Below are 19,405 nucleotides of genomic sequence, written 5' to 3' on the forward strand. Positions count from 1 at the left end.
AGGCCGGACCCTACACTGTGTTCCTGCAGCAGAACACTGTGCCCCTGACCTTGGGACTAAAAAGGTCAAGCTCCTTGTGTGGGATGGAACATTCTGCCCTCCACCTGGTAGCAGGAATGCCACTAGGGTAGGGCTAGGCTAGGGAGGCGCCTCGGGCCTCTGACCCCCTCACTGGCATGGGACACTGGGAAGGGGTCCCAAGGAGGTGTGGAGCTGGGGGGTCTCAGGAATCAGAAAGCAAGGTCCAGAGACATCCCTGGGAGCTAGTGGGCCCAGCAAGCACCCCCAGCACCTCCATTTTCTGCCCACCTCCCTTCCTGGGCTGGGACCCAGATGCCCTCCATCTTTGGTGGGCGGGATCTGAAGAGGGCCCGCCCCTGCCCAGCCCACCCCCAAGCCCTCTGCACCCACCTCTCCTGCCAGTCCTGAGCAGGAAGGTGCGGGGAGCACACCCCTGGGGAGGGGCACCTGCCAGGTGGGCCCATAAAGAGGTGAGTATCTGAGACCACGGCGACAATGAGCACTTACTTTGTCCCCGCTGACATGGGGCCTTGGCCTGCCCTGTGGGTGATGCTCATCCTGCTTAAAGGCCAGTCCTCAAACACCCAGCCAGGCATGATCTCTGTCTTACAGAGTTTCCAGGAAGACCAGGTCTGGGGGCCGGGTTGGAGGGGGAGAAAGCCAGGGTCCAAGTGCATGGAGAAAGGAGGGCCATGGTGGCCGGGGAAGGCACCACTCGGGGAACCCAGCGTGGCCAGCCTGGTCTCAGCGTCCTCCCCAGAGATTCCTGACATCCAGCAGAAAAGGGCCCCGAACAGACCTTCTGGGCAGCCGCTCCCTCCTGTAGCCCCTGCCAGTCCCCGTGAGGCGGGGACGTCTCAGTCCCTCCGCACAGATGGGGAAACAGGCTGGACGAGACCAGCCACTGGACCGGGTCACTCTGTCCCTGCCAGACCCAGGGCAGCCCCCGGCTTGGCACAGGCACAGGCTGCCTGGCGAGGGTGTCAGGGCTGCCCTGGGCTCTGCCGACCCCGGGTCCCCACAGTTCCAGGGGGAATGGTTTGTTGTCGGCCTGGCGGGCAGCGCCCACAGGAAGACAGACAGTTCCGTGCTGAGCCCGTTCACTGCGACGTTCGAGAAGAATGAAAACGGCAGCCTTAAAGTGTCATATGCCATGACCCGGTGAGTGAGGATCCCTGACCTGTACCCCCAGAAGCCATGGCTTCATGACTCAGGTCCAGCATGGGCCCCCGTGCCATGTTCTCCCAAGATCCTCTTCCAAAAGTTCAGCACAGGCTGCTAGTGACCTAAGCCAGCTCTGGGGACACACACAAGAGTGGGGGGCATTCACCGGATCACAGACCCTGAAGGGCCTTGGGCGCTGATGGATTTCAGGTACAGCTGGATCCAGGAGCTCAAACTGTGATCAGTCCCCATCACCTCCTCCCTCTCTCTCTCTCTCAGCTCTGCTTGCCCTGGACTTCTGTTGTTCAGGGAAGTTCTCACCTCACAGGAATAAAACATCAGCCTAGGCTGATGTGCTTTTCAGGGTTTCAATTCCAGAAAAGAGATCATCCTGGTCGGCCTGGCAACGGCCTCTGACTGGTTCTCCTGGAGTCAGGTGCTCCTCCTGGATCAGTTGCTGCATCCAGGGTGACAGGTGGTCTGGTCGGTGTCCCTGGGTAAAGTGCCTGCTCCCTGGCTGGGAAGAAGTGGGGTGTCTTCATAGACAGCTGCCTGAAATGAGGTGGAGGGGGGCGCAGCCCGCCCTTCGGGGGACACCGATGCCACGAGGGCTTCCTTCCCCTCCCCAGATCTCCTGCAGTCCTGCCCCTGCCTCCTCCTTGCCCACCTGCCTGGCTATGGGGGAGCAGAGGGCCCGGAAACCTCTCTGGCTAGGGCTCTTTGGCTCCACGTTAGATAAATGAGGAGCCTGAAACGAGGGGGGGTTGTCACATAGACCAGGGTTAACGCTAGAAGCCGAGAGCCTCTGAGGGGCTCCACTCGGCCCCTGCCCTCGCCTGCCGGCGACCATCGTTGAAGCCACCTACACCACCAGCCACCCCAGAATCCCCCACCGGAGCGGCTCAGACTCTCGGGGGCATCTGACTGGCCTGGTTCCTGCCAGAGGTTGATTACTGGGGGGACCGTGGGGGACAGAGAGCCCAGTGCAGACGCAGCCTCTCCCCGGCCTGCAGGCCAGGCTGCACCTGGTTGCTGCTTAAACAGGCGCATGCGCCTGGAGAGGACCCCGCACTGCTGGCCGTTTCCCCGAGGACTGAGCCCGGGCGGGGGCGGGGGCGGGACCAGGCCCCACACGGCAACAGCCGCCAGCAGCCCCCACCCCTCCCCGCCCCGCCCGGCTCCGCGAAGTCCACGGCTGAGGCCGGGGGGGAGGGGGGGGGGCGCCGGGCAGTGCCCACTGGGCCCACTCCGTATTCCCAGAGGGGACACCGCGGCCTAGAAAACCCCTCACGGTGGCACACGCGTGCACGTTTCAGGTCCTGTTCCAGGCTGAGGAGGAGCTGTCCGCGGGTGGGCTGGGCAGAGGCTTCAAGGTCACCGCCCACACCTGGCTGCTCCTCCAGGAGGGACACAGGGCAGCCCCCGGGGGGCCACGGAGTGGACACGGGCCTCCCTGGGGAGAGCGGTGTGCTGGGCCGTGCCCGTGGCTTCACACAGAAGTGTCCTCCAGACAGACAGCTGTATTCTCTCAGGGGCCCACTTCGGGGCCCGCCCCTGAGAAAGGCAGAAGGAAACCGGCGGTCCGGCCAGCTTCTGGAACCTTCCTCCTCTGTCCATCCCTGCTCTCACCGGGGCCACCGCTGTATCACCTGGTCTTATGTGCTGATCGCAGCGGCCCAGCCTGGGGGCTTCTCAGTGGACAACACAGCGGGTGAGGGGGCGACAGGGGAGAGGCGGGGAGGCGCTGGTGGGCGTGGCCCTGACGCTGCGCCGTCACCCCTCAGCGCCCGGGAAAGGCCCCCGAGGAGCTCCAGGTGCACTCACTGACTACAGCGAGTTTGCTCTGATGCTGTCCAGGAGACGGTCGGGCGGCCAGAGCGTCCTCACGGTCAGCCTGCTGTGTGAGTGCCTGGCCGGCGGCCGCAGTAGAGCCGGGGGGACGGGGCGGGGTGGGGGGGATGGGGCGGGGTGGGGGGGAGGGGCAGGGCGCCCCCACTCGCGCCGGTCGCTGAGGGCCGTGCTGCGCTCATCGGGCCCCAGGCAGGACGTGGGTGATAGGGACCCGGGTGCTGGAGAGGTTCGTCCACCTGGTCAGAGCTCAGGGCCTCTCGGATAACAACGTCGTCTTCCCGGACTCGGCCGGTCCCGGGCTCTCAGGCTGCGGCGGGAGCCCGGACCCAGCGTAGGTAGCTGCCCATGGGCCTCAAAAGCCCTGGGGGAGCCCGGCGGGTGAGTGTGGACTGTGTTCAGGGTCGACCTGTGGGGTCCTGGCGGCGCCAGAGGGTTCAGCCTGAGCCCAGAGTGCGGCGGGGAGGGGGGGGGTCCATATTTGATCCCTGTCCCACCCCCGCCCCTCCATCCTGGGCCACCCCTTCCCTCCTTCCGGGAACATTTCTCGCCACACCCCCGCCCCTCCCACCTCGGGCTACGTGAACACGTACTGGCAGACGTGTGCATAAAACACGCGCGGACCTCCACACACACGTGCACGTGTAACCACTTAGACACCCACGCTCACACACGTGTGCACAGAGGTGCACGCACACTGGACACCGTGCTCACAAGCACGAGCGCTTGAGCGCCCCCTTGGGTGTCTTCGGGGAGTCTGGGGGCCCAGGTGGGGGCAGGGCGGCGCCCTGGAGGGCACGTCCCTCGGTCCCTGGCCGGCCTCCCCCACCCCAGCCCGTTTCTCCCTCAGCCCCAATTCCTCTCCCCTCCCGGAAGCTGCCAGCTCTCTCTCGTGCGTCTTGCTCCTCCCCAGCTCTGCCCCCAGTCTCTCCCCCATCCTTCATCCGAGGCTCTGTGTCCCCCATCAGGCCGGTCCCCCCATCCAAGCACCCGTTGAAGGTGGACGCCGCTCCTCGCCGGCCAAGGCCTGTGTCACTGCCCCGCACTGCCCTCTTCTGCCCTCGGCATGAAATAAATGCTCCGTGTTGGGATCCAGGCGTGCGACCCACTGTGACCTCGGGTGGGTAGGGGGAGCCCGAAGTAGGGGCCTCTGAGCACACTCACCCACCCCAGCCCACCAGGCCTGTCCTTGCCCTCCAGGCTTCCTGGGGTGTGTGTGTGTGTGTGCATGCGTGTGTGGCTTTGCAGGCCCTCGTGGATTGCACAAGTTGGTCCCGGGACAAGGCCCCTACATCCTCCCCACTCAGCCCCCCACTGGGCAAGTTCATAGACCCCACCTCCAACCCCACACCCCCTCCGAGCCCTGCAGCTGCCATGAGGGGTGCAGCTGGGGCCCCAGAACACGAGCAGGCCTCGTATCCTCGTATCTGGATACAGAGGCCCCGGCCTTGGGGGCGGGGGGGGGCGCAGACAGGTTTGGCTTCCTGCCGGTGGGCACGCGGGGACGACTTCCCTAGGCCTGACCTCCACTGGGTGTACGGACCCTTCGGGTACGGAGAGCCACAGCCCGGGACTCCGGCACGCTTGTGCACACTCGAGGGCAGCTCACAGCTGCCCGACCCCAGACAGGACCAGCCCTCCCGAGTCTCCCCCCATCTTGGCCCCCACGGCGCTCCGAGCAGGGGGGCAGCGGGCCAAGCCCAGGGCCCAAAGTGGAGCTGGCCCCACCACAGATGAAACAACATCTAGAGAGGTCTCTTGCTCTGTGTCAGCTCGAGTTTCTTTGGCCCGAGTGGATGCCCCCAATCCGGGCCTGCTCCCCCCCTCCCAATCGAGGGTCAGCAGAAGGAAATAAACGCAGGTGGACCGTGCATGGCCCTGGGCCAGCCTTCGTGCCTTGGCCCTGCAGCATTGTTGGGACGGGGACATTGCTTCCTCCTGGCCTTGCCGGCCGAGGTCCCACAAAGCCCTGCAGCGGTTACCATGATATCGATGGGCCGCCTGGGGCTTCCCCGGGCCTGCCAACGTGAGGCTGTGTCTCGGGTGAGCCTTCCAGGCCACAAATGGTGGCGAGCTGTCGTGCACAAACCCAGGGCAGAGGCCAAGGTAGCCGCACACGTGAAAGCCAGGGAGGTCCCCCAGGGATCTGGGGTCTGGCCCCTGGTTGAGAGGCCCCCTGGCCCTTCTCCAGCCACACCCCTCCCAGTGGTGTCCCTCCTCCCAGGCAGGCGCCCCACCCACCCTCACCCATTGGCAGGGGCCCAAGCTGGGTGGGCAGGCTGGGCAGACCAGGCCTGGAGAGGGGGGAGAGGGAGGAGAGGAAGAAGTGGGGCGCAGCCAGGGATGGAGACCCCCGCACGTGACCCTAGTCTCCACCTCCAGGAAAGGACGGATGTGCCTTGTTTCCTAGTCTGAAGTACAGTTTACGACTTTGAGCTACACAGGACCCCTGTGCACGACTTCTCTGGGTCTTCTGACGTGGTGTCCCTATCAAGGGCAGAGGGAGGAGGGTCCCCATTCCTCAGTGCCAGGCAGGACTCACTCAGAGCCCTGGAGGATGTCCCCGACTCCCCCCGGCCCTCCTCCCAGCCCTGTCATCTGAGGACAGGGGTCCCTGCCGCTTCTAGTGAGGGGTGCGGTGTGGGTCCCAGCAGGCCCAGGTGGCTTGACGTAGCTCCTCAGAGTCAGTACCGCTGCCTGCCGGCCTGAGTGTTGTGACAGCTGTCCCCTGGCTGGCTGCCCAGGACGCCCCCCGCAGCTTCTCTCTGAGCCTGGCGAGAGCAGGTGCGCTCTCTGGCCGGACGTCCCTCCCCATGTTCTGGAAGGCACAGCGCCCGGCCTGTCCCTGGGATCGCTCCGTGTTGCATGCACCTCTGACAAGCAGAAACCCTATAAAGTGAAGGGCTCAGACCCTGGGGCCAAGGACACAGGTGGGTCCCGCCGAGCCCTGGACACAGACTCCAGCTGCACCGGGTCCCCAGGCTCCTCGGACCCGTGGGGCAGGTGCTACACGTTGTTGTCGCTGGCACCTGAGACTTTTGAGGCCGGAAGGGGTTGGAAGGCTGCCTCCAAGACCCTGTCCCTGCTTGGGTCCCAACCCTCCGAAAGCCTCGGTCGGCCATTTCTTTCCACCAAGCCCCCTCCTGCAGGTCAGGAGTCTAGCGGCCGTGTGACAGGCAGGGCAGACATGGGCGAGGGCCATGCATTGTGTTCCCCCCCTCAAGGTGGGCATCTGGGCTGGGGTGGACACCCTTGAGCCCAGCCTGAGCTATGGCTGTGGTGTTTGAGGGGACACTGTGTCCAGGAACTGATGGGCCAGCATCGCTCTGTTTGCGTCCCAGCGGCCGGAGTCTCTGAGGGCAGTAAGATGGACGGGAGGACAGGACTGTTGTCTGGGCGGCCAGAGAAACTGGCCTGTTGCAGGGGAGCCCTCCCCGGCTCTGGGGGGCCCGTTCCAGGGACAGCAGCTCCCCGGGAGGGATGGCCAGCGAAGCCAAGGGACCCTTTGGGGCCCCGGTTCCGCATCTGAGCCTGCTGGGGGCTTCAGCACGCGTGGTGGGGACGAGCCAGGGCAGCAGGGGCAGGACGGATGGGCGCAGAGCTCTGGGAGGGAGCGGACGTGGCTCAGGTCCCCCGTGGGACCGGCCCGGGGGTGGGAGCGGCCAGGGCACCTGCAGGACCACAGGAGTGTGTGCTGGGCCCCCTCATCTGAGGTCAGGCACTCTTGCCCCACCTGTTGGACTAAATAATTTCTTTGTTACATCATCTTCTCTCTTTATTAGCTTGTAATATTACTTTGTCGTGGTTGTTTTTTTCATGTTTTATTTTTTTTTTCTTTTGAGACAGAGACCGAGTGGAGGAGGGGCAGAGAGAGGGGGAGGCACAGAATCGGAAGTGGGCTCCAGGCTCCGAGCCGTCAGCACAGAGCCCGACGCGGGTCTCGAACCCACGAACCGTGAGATCGTGACCCGAGCCGAAGTCGGACGCTCAACCGACCGAGCCCCCCAGGCGCCCTTTTGTTGTTGAAACCCTCTTTAAGTACTCACTCCTGGGGCATCAGGCACATTCACACGGTTGTACGGCCTTCACCACCCGTGTCCGGGACAATCTTCCCAGACTGGACTCTGTCCCGTTACACGTGGACCCTCCCCTCCCCCAGCCCCACCCTCCCGCTCTCGGTGTCCGTGGCTCCGACTCCTTCCTCCAGGGCCTCCGGTGAGCGTCCACTCCTACAGGACGTGTCCCCTGAGACGGGCTGACGTCACTCAGCACGGTGCCCTCCAGGTTCGCCCGGTTGTCGCAGGTGCCGGGATTTGGCTCCTTCTTAAGGCTAATATTCCGTGGTCGGCTGGACCCTGTTTTGTTTATCCTTTCACCTGTCAGCGGACCCGTGGGCTGCTTCCGCGCCGTGGCTGTTGTGAACGACACTGCCAGGATCATGAGCGCTCAGATCTCTCTTGGAGACCCTGCTTTCTCAAACTTTTGACTCTTCTTTTTGAGATAGCCGGGGGGTTATGAGCTCATCCTTGAGTTGCTCATGTTGAATATAAGTTAACACGTTCACCATCTTCTGGGCAGTGGAATTATTTACAACACTTTAGTTCCACTCATACCCTCTGAGATTTTGTTCTAGTTTTGCCATGTGTTTTAATTCTAAACATATTTCATTCCCCACAAGACGTGTTGAGGGTGGCCAAGATGGCGGTCCACAGGGCTGCACACGTCCAGCCTTTTCTCTGCTCTTCAAGCCTCCTAGACCACGATGCTCCCACAGGAGCACTTTCCTTCCGGTTGAAGGGCACCCCTTAGAATTTCCTCATTGCAGATCTGCTAGTGATGAATTCCCCGGGGTTCCATTTGTCTGAAAAAGTCCTGACTTAGTCTTCATTTCTAAAATATGAACTTCTATTTGACATACGCTAAAATAGACGTGACTCCATTGTACGCTTTGATGTCCTGTGTCAACACAACCCAAATCAAGATGCGGAACATTCCATCATCCCGGGAAGCTCCTCGATGCCCATTTGCGACTGGTCCTCGGCAACCTCAGCCCCGGCAACCGCAGATCTAGTCCCGCCTCTGTGGAGGAGGCCGGATTGATTTGGAATCGCTCAGTGTGTCGCCTCTTGTGTCTCTGCAGGCCGAGGGCTGCCCCGCCCCAAGTCGCTGTGAGGTCGACAGCTGTGTTTACTTCTTGACCCCCGCTGTCCCACTGCCGGTAAGGCCTCCAGCCTGGAATTGCTCTGATGGGACAGAGAGTATGTCACCAAAAGGTGCTCCATGGAGAAAACCCTGAAGGAGGAGATTCAGGGAGAAAAAAGTGACCCCAGACACGAGGCCTGAGCTCCAGTGGGAACAAAGAACAGAGAAAGCAGTAAGCAGGTGGAGAATTCGAAAATCAATCTTGGCCACAGAAAACAACAGCAATAATGTTTTGGAGATTAAATGTATGAATTCCAAAACATGACGAAAATGGCATTGTTCGGAAGGAGGGAGAGGTGACTTTGTCAAGGTAAAGCTGGACGCTATAATGTTGGCCATAACCACGAAGAAAATATACATGTGCTTACACACACACACACACACACACACACACACACACACTACCCTACATTGATAGAAAGGAAATGATGAATGGATGAAAAATAATCCAGAGTGTCAAGGAGGTGAGAGCAGGTGGGAAAAATAAAAAGCACAAAATAAGATGGTGCATTGAAACCCCAATATATTGTTACATTAAGTAAAGTTAACTGAATACGCTTCTTAAAAGAAAGGGCTGATCGGAGGATTTTTAAAAGCATCTATCATATGTTGTTTTAGAAGAGAAACATTTAAGACATGAGGGTACAGAAATGCTAGGTTATTTCATAACGATGGTAGAATCAATCCATGAAGAACCGTTAAGAAGTTTAAATTTGTATGCGACTAATAATATGGCCTCAGAATAGCTAAAGCAAAAAACAGGACCGCAAGGAGAGAGACAAATCTGCCGTTGCTGAGGGAGACCTTCATATGCCTCCCTCAGGAAACAACTTTACACGCTGGGGACGTGGGAGTGGAGGGGGGCCGGGAGCAGAGACCCAGCTGCAGGGCAAGGGTGGAGGGGCATCACTGAAGAGAGGACCTGGGAGCTGGGTAACAGGGACAGGACATCCTCAGATGCCTCAGGGATGGGGGCCGCGTGGAGGGAAGACCAGGTGGGGCTCGTCCCGGAGTACTGGCCCAGGCCGGGGTGGCTGTGGGACCTGCTAGGGTTGCTGGCCCCATCGTGCGGCTGACCCCCACTCCGGACCCTGTGATGGCCGGGACAGGTATCTTTATCCTGCCCGGGAGCCCTGTCACCATGTGGGCCTGCTGGGGCCGGGAGCAGCCCCTGGGGCTTCCAGAGCTGACCCCGCCTGCTTCCTGGAGGGGGAAGGGAGGGGAGCAGGCTGGCTGGGGTAGTTCGTGCACAGGGCAGGGGTCTGAGTGGGCAGCCTGGGGCATTGGGCCTGTGGGTGCAGAACTTACCGGAGCCCATCCCACCCCAGCCCTGCCCTGTACCCGTCTGTCTAAGCCCCGAGGCCCCATGCCCACTCTGGGCCCTGGAGAAGCATCTTTTCCCAGCCACCCCCACATGGTGGGTAACTTGGGCCTGGTGGCCAATTTCCCGAGTCACCTCATGCCTCCCCACTGCCATGCACACGCACACACGCGTGCACGCGCGCACACACACACAGAGGACACAGGGACCCTATGGAAGACGATGCCCCAGACTGAGGACCATGCATGTGGCCAGGGGCCACCCACTCCACACGTGGCAGGAGGACGGTGGGGAAGGGGTCTTGGGGAGGAGTCCCTTTGGTCATCCTGGGGTGTGGGGAGGACTGAGAGAGCTGCCCGGGGTGTCCTGAGACCCCTCTGCTGGGTAGAGAGAGGGGGTGAGGCTTGTGTGGGGGGTGCTTGGGAAGGGGCAAGTTCCCAGGAATGGGGGCTGGGCGAGGCCTCCAGCGCTGAGCTGCGCCCCCCCCCCCCCAAGGCCCTGATCGGGGCCAGACAGAGGGGCCGAAGGGGTCAGGCCCCGGCATGGAGGGGTAACTCCATGCAGGCAGGCCAGGCTCCCTGGTCCACCTGCATGTGAGGTGACTGGTCCTTGGGAGCTGGGGGAAGGCACAGACCCTGGGGGTGTGAAGAGCCTCACCAGGGATCTTGCAGGCTGGGCCTCCCCCGCCCCAACTCCCCAGAGTGACCTCACCCCTTCCTGCTTCGCTGCCGGGCTCACAGGAGGCTTTCAGAGCCAAGGTGCCCGTGGCTAAAGCTCCGTTTGCCCTGCCCCAGGGCCAGACGTCAGCATGTCTGGAGTCACCCGCTACCCGTGGTCTACCGGGAGACGAGGGGTTCACCCAGGGGCTCCTCCCTGTATGGCCGTCGGGAGACCACCTCTGATGTCCTCCTGGCAGACTGGAAACGGGGGTGGGCTCGAGAGGTGGGGCTTGGGGAGGGAGGGCGTTGGTTTCGGTGGCCGTGCAACCAGCCTGGGGACGGACGGGCCTGGGCACCATGACCCGAGGACCCTAAGGGGGCCTGACCGTCCACCTCCCTATTCTGGTGAGGAGCCTAAGGTTCCTAGGTTGTGGGGGGGGGGGGGACACAGAAACACGACCTCTGCTGTATGCATGCACACACTCGGACGGGGTGTACACACAGGCACACACACACACGCAGGTGTAGGCTCGATCACGCCTGTTCTGAAACACACCGTCTCTTTTGTGTTTCTCCTGAAAGCTCTCTCCACGGGATGCGTGGCCTGCATCGGGCAGGAATGCTCTGGCAGAAAGCTATTTTGTTTTGAAGGAAGTTATTTTATTTCCTGGGCTTGTGCGGATTAACTGGAGGTTGGGTTTTTTCCACGCTGTCAGTTGCTGGCACTCCGGGACCCTGGACAGCAGATGTCCCGGGAGCATCCGTGCACTTCGGCGGGGTCCCCTGGCTCCATCCCAACCGGAGAGGGCCCCGGGTGAGGGGCACAGGCTGCTCCTGTGACTGGTGGCCCAGGAAGCTGGTGGGAGGCCTGGGGCTGTCCCTGGAAGCAGACTCCACTCTTGGGGCGGGGGCAGATCAGGCACAGCCGGCCTGGTCTCTCGTCTCCTCCACGCACAGCCCTTCCCCTGCATCTCTGGGGCCTGCTTTAGGCCTCGCTTCCCAAGAGGCTCCCCGGGTCCACGGCACCTGGTGAATGGCATCCACGTCTCCCTGGGCCCCGCTGTCCCGGCCTCGCCCCCCCCCCCCAGGCTGAGCGGGGCGGGGGGGGGGGGTTTGCTGCTCCAAGTGCAGGGAGCTGCCCCACCCCGGACCACCTGCAGATGGCCAAGTTCACGCCCACTCAGGGCTGTGGCTGAGCTGGAGGGAGGGGTGGAGAGGGGCCGGGACAGGGCGTGGGCAGCGTGGGCACAGGAATGGGTAGGGGGGGACGCGACCTTTTCCCCTGCCCTTGGGCACTGGTTTTGCAGATGCTCAGAGGCCTGACCCCTGGCACACCTGTTTATGTCCGGGGACGGGGAGGGACACAGTGAGGCAGGGACACACCACCCCCCACCTCGGTAGAGGATGGAGACCGGCCCAGGTTCTGAGCCTGGGAGAAGGGAAGGAAGGACAGCCCCCCACAGCCCTGCAGCCCTGTCTTGGCAGAGATGAGGCTCTCCTCCGCCGAGGCTCAGAGAGACACCAGCCCCCAACAGTGCTGCCGCGGCCCCCACAGGAGGCCACGACCCCGAAGCCACATTCCGCGTTACGCTCGTAAGGGCTAGAAGGACGTCATGGCTTCCCACTTGCCTTCCCATGGGTGCCGCCCACCAGGCCTAAAGCACAGGGGGCTGGGAATGGGCAGAGCCCCCCTCCCACCCTGCCCTGGGGAGCCCCCTCCCCAGCAGCACTGACGATGCCAGGGAGAGTCAGAGGCTGGGGGTGGGGGGGCTGCCCGGGTGAGGGGCCGTGGCTGGCCCCCGTCAGAGTGCCCACCCCGCAGCTGCAGAAACGCTGCCGTCCACCCACCTCAGCCCCGGGGGCCTTCTGGGAGTCTGGGGCAGACCCTCCCCGGGGCCCCGCCTACCCGGTCCTTTCCCAAGTCTGGCTGCGGTCCAAGGGCTTTGCACAGGCTGGACTCTGGGTGTTCAGGGCGAGGGCAGCCCCCCACAGGGCGCCCGTGCCCTGGCCTGTGGGGGCCCGTGAGGCTGCCACCTTGAAGACCCTGCTGACGAGCCAGCATGGGGCGATTCATCCTGTGCCCAGTCAAGGGAGAAACCCGCTGGCCCACCTGCTCACCAGCTGGCAAACTCCCCTGGGTCTGGCCGGGCCGGGGCAGGACGGCTGCCTCTTCCCGAATCCTCCCAGCCAGAAGCCCCACCAGTCAGTGGCCCCGCCAAACACGTCCCTGCCTGATGCCCAGGGGACGTCGGGGCCGAGGAGCCAGCTGTGGCCGAACCGGACAAAGGCCCCGGCCCCAACGTCAGCCACGCAAACCCACGCGGGCGCGAGGTCCTGGGGCGAGCCTGGGCAGTGTGGCCCCTAGTCCTGCTCACCTCCCAACCCATCCCGACCCCTCTTCTGGGGCTGAGAGCCCCTCCCCCACGGCTGGGCAAAGTCCCAGGCACAACTGTCCCGATGGCTCTGGGACAGCTGGGCTCTGTGACCAGCGTTCGGACACAGGAGAGGACGAGCCTCTGTCCGGGAGTGGGCACAGCCTGTTTCCTTCCAGTCCGGAAGCCCCATTCCAGGCCATGGCTTCCGTGACCTCCCTTGACCTCTGACCCTGTGGCCCTGTGACCCCGGCTCTTCCGGGCTTACCCTGCAGCTCCCCGTCTCTGCAGCCCCAGAAGACTCTGGTTCTTCTAGATGCGGCTCCGTGACCCCCGGCCCACACCTCCAGAGCCACCGACTGTCCCTCTCTAACCCTGGGAGGCCCCCCAGTGTCCCGTCTCTTTACTACGGAGCAGGCCCTACCTGGGTCTCCTGGACCCACTGCCATCTCTTCCAGGATGCCCTCCGTGACTGCTGCTCACAGTCCTACGCCCAGCCGGCCCCCAGACAGGGCAGGGAGGGGTCTGCAAGGCCCAGACCGCCAGCGGGGACTAGCCAGAGGCCGGGGCGCACACTCGGAGGGGGAGGTGTGTGGGACGTCGGGGAGGCTCATCCCCTAGGGAGGGCGGCCGCGGAAGACAGTGGACAGAGGGTGACTTCCAGGCTCCAGGACCAGTGGCTGCCAGACTGGATGGTTCCTTTCTCTCCAGAGAGACGGTTCCTAGTGACCATCAAGGCCCTGTTGTGCTCCATCCCCTGAGGCCACATCTGTCCCCGTACTCCTCCCCCAACGGAAATAAACACTTGGTGCCAGGAGGAGCCGGCATGACCGCCAGATGACCCGTGGGGTGGGTGAGGGCTGCAGGCCAGGCTGTGGGTGGCTCCCAGAGCACCCAGGTTCTAGACCCAGGCCGCAGTGAGATGTCCTCTCCAACCCCGTCCTCACTTAACCCTCGGGTGCCTTCGTCCTGAGGACCGGGCACCGTCCTCAGCAGCCCTTACGCACGGCCCATCTCTGATGGCATGTATCGGAGGCCAGCCAAGGGCCTGGGGAGCAAGGACCCCAGAGGGCCCAGAGCGCCCTTCCCGCAGTCCTGCTAGGTGCCCACCCTGGGGCTGGCCCTGCTCAGAGCTGTGGTCCCATCCCCTTGAAGTCACCCCGAGTCCCCAGGGAAAGGCAGGAGAGCCCACGCCGGGGTCATGGTCAGGCCCACGACCAAGGAAGGACCAGGGGCCTGGGCCACAGCGGGAGACTTGCTTTCCTCTGCTGGGGCCAGGTGGTCCTGGAGACGCCTGGGCCAGCCTGATGTGGCCAGGCCATAGAGGCAAGGAAACTTCCAGAATCGGGAGACTCCACGGGACCCCTGGATGAGCCAGCCTCAGCACAAAATGTCCTCTGGCTTTGGGGTCTTCGAGGAGAGGGATACCTGGGCTAGCTGGTGGTGACCCGGGAGGGCCCATCTGCCGATGCCCCCAGGGCGCATGGGACACAGGAGCCCGAAGACCTCTCACCCAGCCCTCAAACAAGTGAGGGGGTATGCTTTGACCCCCCACACCCACTGCCTGGTTGGATTCTGGAGGCCATCTGTCCGGGTCACCCTGACGCTGACTGTCACAGTTATGGAAGGCCATGGGCTTACAGGAGCACCGAAGGGGGCAGGCTTCTCTCCCTCTGCCAGCCCTGGGTTCCTCCTGGCCCGAAGTGGCCTCAGGTTACCAGGAGGGGTCAGCCTCACCCAGGTTCCCCCCACTGGAGAGCCGCTCTTGGATCTAAGGAGGCCCCTGGACTCAGGGTGTTCCCACACAAGGCCTTCTCTGCATTTCTGCCCAGACTGGGCAAGACACACCCCACTGGTCCCCCTGCGCCCATCCTGTCTCTGTCCCTGGCGGCCTTCTTTCCCGGGGCCCTGAAGGCTGGGCCGGTCTAGGAGCTGGGCGGGGGAGGGGTATAGAACATTCCTTGTACTTGGAGGTCTGAGCTGCCTGCCCCCGCGGCACCTGCCCTCGTGGGACCCCACTCCCTCTGTGGGTCCCAGGGCCCCACCAGGTGCCTAACCTTGCCGCCCCCCACTCTCTGCTCCACGTCTGGCCGGTGCTGGCACCTGGCAATGGCCATCTTTCCCAATATGGCCCTGGAGATAGGGCTGATCCAAGATCCTGGGGAGGGGGCGGAGAAAGGGAGAAGGCCTTTGGGGATTTTCCAGAATATTCTGTCTAGCAGCTTCTTGTGACTCAGGGCATCTTCCCTATTTAAGATCCTTGGGGATCCACCAGCCAGTCTCCTCAACACCTTCCATGCGAGGAGAATCTTGGGGTGGGGTAACCCCCCGCCCCCCAGGCTGAGAGGCACCTCCAGAGGGCAGGGGGCAGGGCCTGAGGGTTAGGGTGGGGTCTAGAGGGGCCGCCTCTGCCCACCCACTCAAGGTTCCTTCAAGGCCCCTTCCCATAAGCTGAGGTCCGTGGGGGTGGGGGGGGCGGCTGATTGCCAAGTAGAAGGTGGGAGGGTCCACAAGGTCCCTATCGGAGGCCAGAGGACACTGTCAGCTGTAGGTCAGTGAGAAGCCACCAGCGCTGGGACAGACTCGGCCCTGGAGAGCCAACCATCTGTGGGGGACACTGCCCACCCCCCCCCACCGGAGGATGAGCTCAAGGCTGGGCCTGGGCCCCGGGTTTGTGTCTGACCTGGTGGGCCAGAGGCAGGGGAGTGGCTTCGATGACCTCTCAAGGATGAGGCCCACTCCTGGCATCCCTGCCTTCCAGAGCAGCTCCACAGGCAGATGGCCGTCCTCCGCCTCCGCCTGGGACCCAGGTCTCTGCTGGGCAGCTCAGCAGCGCCCGGCTGGGTCTCTGGCCACGGGGCCCCAGAAGTCCCTGCGTCCAGAGCTGTCTGCGTGCTGCCTGACCTGAGGTCGGGGGCGGGGGGGGGGGGAGCTCCCAGGTCAGCCTCCGGGCATCTCTCCCCCGCCAGGTCCTGGCGTGGGGCTCCAGAGACACCTCCGTCTGTCCCGCAGGCTCAGATGGGGACCCTGCCCTGGCGGGTCAGGAACATGCACTGTCAGCCACCCCGCCCAGCCCTCTGCGAGCCACAAAGCGACGCCTGGTTTGCCAGGCCGGGCGTGCCTGCTTTCAGTGGGTGCCAGGAGGGGCCTCACCAGCCCCAGCATCCAGCACGTTCGCACCCCATCCCCCGTCCCCACATCAGCTGAGCAGGGGCCCCCGGAGGGCAGAGACCGCCCAGCCCGGGGCAGCCGGCCACACAGGGCGCAGCTCAGAACAGAGGGTGCGGGGGCAGTCCCGTGACCGCAGAGGCAGAGGCGGGGAGGGACCGAGGGGGGGCTCCTGGACGCCCCCGCCCGCCTCCCTAGGCCTCCATCATGCACCATCCGAGGGGGTGGGGGAGAAGGGGGCCGACATCTTACAAGCAGCTCAGCTCAGCAGGACCCTACCTGGACCAGGCAAAGGTGACTGGGTTCTCAGGGTGCCTCTTCCCCTACCTGCGGGACCCAGTGGCTGCGGGGCACCTACCTACTGAGCCCCAGAATTGTGCCCCAGGCACCCCCCCTCCCCCACATCTGCTCAGGGTCCCCTTCCAGAAGGATTGGGGAGAGGGCCCGGAGCAGGGGGGAGGGCCCACGGCCCCGGCCTCAGCCCAGCTCTGCCCACAGGTGGACAGAAGCTCCCCATTTGCCACAGAGAGGTTCCCGGGAGCAAATCTGTCCCAAGAGCTGGGAGAGCCATGCCCCCTAACTCCCATGAGTCCTGTGAGGTAGGAGCATCCCCACTCCCTCTGCACAGATAGGGAAACTGAGGCTCAGAGCCGCCAGCCGCCAGCCAGCATCACCCCGTCCCTGCCGAACCAGGGTCACCCTGGTCCACATTGGCGGGGTCCTCAGGGCCGCAGCAGGAACGTGATGGCAGGGTGCAGGCTGGGAGACCAGTGTGCGTTGGGGTGCTCACTACGGGTGGGAGGTGCCGGGAGGGGCAGATGAGGACTTGGGGAAGGGGCTACGGACCCCCCACTGGCCAGCCCCAGGGTGTCCGGCTCTGGCCGCTGGGCAGCCCTGTTACCGGAGCACTTGGGGAGCGGGAGTGGAGAAGGCAGGTGTCGGGAGCTCTGCTCTGGGGGCCAGGGACAGTGGGCAGGGGCTTGAGGGTCATTCCAGGAGCTGGGGGAGCCACTGGCAGAGGAGACTGGAGCCTCAGCATGTCGCCCAGGAGACGGAGGCAGCACCTGGGGGAGGGCTATGCAGGGAAGGCCCCGGAGAGGGGAGGGTCTCCTCTGACCACGGGCTGGGCCGGGGGCATGAGGCTCGTGGCCCCTCCGGCTGCAGCCCCGGCCCCCATCTTGCCTGGGTGGTCACCCCGCTCTGGGTCCCAGAGCGTGAGCTCAGCATGCCGCCCGCCGGAGCAGCACGGGCAGCGGGGCCTCCCGAAGGGGCACACACGGCCCACCCCACACGCAGATGTGCCTCCCTGGGTGGCGGCCTGTGCTGGCAGGGCGGGGTCCCCTTCCCCCTGGAGGGGCTCCGACGCCACAGGGGGTGGGTCCAGACAGCCGGTTCTCTGTCGTGCCCTTCCAGGTTTCTGGCAAGCAGGGCACCGGACACCCTTCTAGAAGTCTGCACCCCACCACGCAGGGACCCGAGATGACAGCAGCCAGCCCTGCCCAGGGCCCCCCCCACCGAGGTCAGGCCCTGTCCTCCACAATGTTCACGGAAAGCCGCCTGGGCCACAGGGGGACCACGGGGCAGTTCCTACTCCTCTGGGCCTCTGTCCTCACCCACAAGCACGTCGTCCCCACCGGTAACGGCCACTGGGGGAGAAGGGGCGCGGGGGCTGCCTGGCCTTCTGCCCCCCACCAGGGAAAAGGAGGAAGAGGGACTCAGTCCCTGGCACTGGGTCTGGGGGCCAGACACCCGGGGCCTCCAGGAGCCACTCTGTCCTCAGGAGGACCTTGTCCCACCACCAGGATCCGTGGGACACCCCCCTGGGGATCCAGCTGCAAGCGCCCCTCCTGGCAGGTTGGCCCAGATGACAGCTGTTGAGGCCCACATGTCTGGGGTCCTGCTGCCCTAGATCACCTCTCCCTCCACGCCCTTGGTCCGGCGTCCTGGGTCACCTTGCCGCCTTGCCGTGGAGCATGTGCTCACCACTGACAGAGGTGCTCCTGTCCAGGGGTGGCCTGGCCTGGAAAGGGACCTCTAGCCCAGCCACTCAGAGAGCTGCGGGTCTCTCTAAGGCCAAAGAGCTGTCGGCCGACGAACGGGCAGGAGCCCTGGTGCCCACACGGGGTACAACCGGTGTCCCCCAGTCCTTCCTGCCACCTTCCTCTTCCTGCCCCTGTCCCAGCCTGAAAAGAACTCCAAGATCTATTCCTGGGCCAGTGCAGGGTCCTGTGGGGTCAGCCCCCCAACGGCTGCCTGTTCTGATGGACTGTCATCCCACAGCCTTCAGGACTGTGGCAAAGGACTGTGCCCTCCCGAGGTACAGGAGGCCAGGGTGGAAGGGTGGGAGTCTCAGGCCTGCCTCTGCCCCCTCCCCTGCACCGCTGCCTCCCTCCCCTGCACCCCCACCCCCTCCCCTGCACTGCTGCCCCCTCCCCCGCACCCCCCCTCCTCCCCTGCACCCCCACCCCCTCCCCTGCACCGCTGCCAGTCACCCTCTTGGGCATCTCCTGTCTCTTGCCACCTCACCCCCTCACATGGGCCTGTGCCCACCCAGCTGCTCCCCCAGCTGCCGTGATGATGTAGCTCCACAGTACCCCCTAAATAAGCCCCAGCCTGTGCTCCCGCACTCCTGGGTCACGGGGGAGGGGGGACAAAGGGCGACACACGCCAATCTCACATCCCTGGCCTCCATCAGGGCTGCAGGGCAAAGGTGCCGAGGGAAGAAGAGGCAGGCTCCGACCTGTGGTGTCCCGGGCCCTCCCCGCAGCCACTCAGCCCTTCCCACAGGACGGCCACACCTGTTTTCACCAGCAGTTTTGAGATCCCGGCCTCAGAAGGGGAGCCCAGTCCCACCAGGGCACGCGCGGCCACCTGCAATGGTCCCGTGGCAGGGGTCTAGCCAGGGCCAGGAAGCCCGGTGCCCTGACATCACCAGGATCCCTGGACCTGGTACCCACCCCCCTGCCCTCACAAGGTGGGTGGCAGTGCCCATGCTGGTCCCATTTAGGGCACTGACCTGACCCTTGCCTCCCTTTGATCATTTCTGAACAGCCTCTGGGCCATTCCAAAGCCAGAGGCCAGGGCTGCCAAGAACCCAGCTTCTGGGCAGAAGCCCTGAGACAGGAGCCGGCACCCCCTGAATGGGCTGGGCCTGTGCCCAGAGATGACGGGCTCCTGTCCTCCACGGGCCACACCTATAGCCCCTCTGTGTCTGCACCCACACGGGAACTCTGCCCTGGTACGTCTTCTCTCCCAGGGTCAGAGCCCAGGCTCCCCGCCTCCCTCAGGACACTCACACCCAACCCACTCACAGCTGCTCAGCGCTGTCGACCCCACTCGGCCCTGAGCTGAGACCCCGCCGGCCTGGGGTGACCTTGGGCTGGAGCAGAGGCAAGGCGACACGTGTGAGTTCTGGAAGCAGCCCTCTCTGTAAGGTGGGGGTGTCCCTGAGTCCTGTGCTGGCGGGGAGACACGTGGCCGTGAGCAGCCCTGGTCTTGGTGGGTGCCCTAGGTAGGGACTGCCCCGAGTCTCACGTGGTGCTGCTGGGCCACACTGGTGGGCGGGCCCCGCACGAAGGGGGGGCCCAGGCTGAGAAGGGTACCCAGGGGACCGCAGGCCAGAGCCCCGACAGCTGACCGTGGGGAAGCCG

The 19,405-nt window shown here is 64.2% G+C and overlaps 1 protein-coding gene across 1 annotated transcript; it reads left to right on the plus strand.

Annotated features, from left to right (window-relative positions):
• Window positions 1–317: 317 nt before the first annotated feature.
• LCN12 (lipocalin 12) lies at window positions 318–4,885 on the plus strand. Its single transcript, XM_045469430.1, has 6 exons — window positions 318–651; window positions 1,046–1,179; window positions 2,814–2,896; window positions 2,970–3,086; window positions 3,226–3,414; window positions 4,002–4,885. Exons 1-5 carry the CDS (start codon window positions 517–519, stop codon window positions 3,369–3,371), a joined length of 615 nt encoding a protein of 204 aa, XP_045325386.1. The 5' UTR covers window positions 318–516; the 3' UTR covers window positions 3,372–3,414; window positions 4,002–4,885.
• The last annotated feature ends 14,520 nt before the right edge of the window (window positions 4,886–19,405 follow it).

The sequence above is a fragment of the Leopardus geoffroyi genome, chromosome D4, assembly GCF_018350155.1.
Source record: "Leopardus geoffroyi isolate Oge1 chromosome D4, O.geoffroyi_Oge1_pat1.0, whole genome shotgun sequence".
NCBI lineage: Eukaryota > Metazoa > Chordata > Mammalia > Carnivora > Felidae > Leopardus > Leopardus geoffroyi.

What these genes read in the sequence shown, in the direction of transcription:
- LCN12 (XM_045469430.1), top strand. Translation starts at nt 517, where the DNA reads ATGAGCACTTACTTTGTCCCCGCTGACATGGGGCCTTGGCCTGCCCTG. An exon ending in AAAGTGTCATATGCCATGAC is followed by an intron (nt 1,180 to 2,813) that starts CCGGTGAGTGAG and finishes TCCCTGCTCTCA; the next exon opens with CCGGGGCCACCGCTGTATCA. An exon ending in CTCAGTGGACAACACAGCGG is followed by an intron (nt 2,897 to 2,969) that starts GTGAGGGGGCGA and finishes GTCACCCCTCAG; the next exon opens with CGCCCGGGAAAGGCCCCCGA.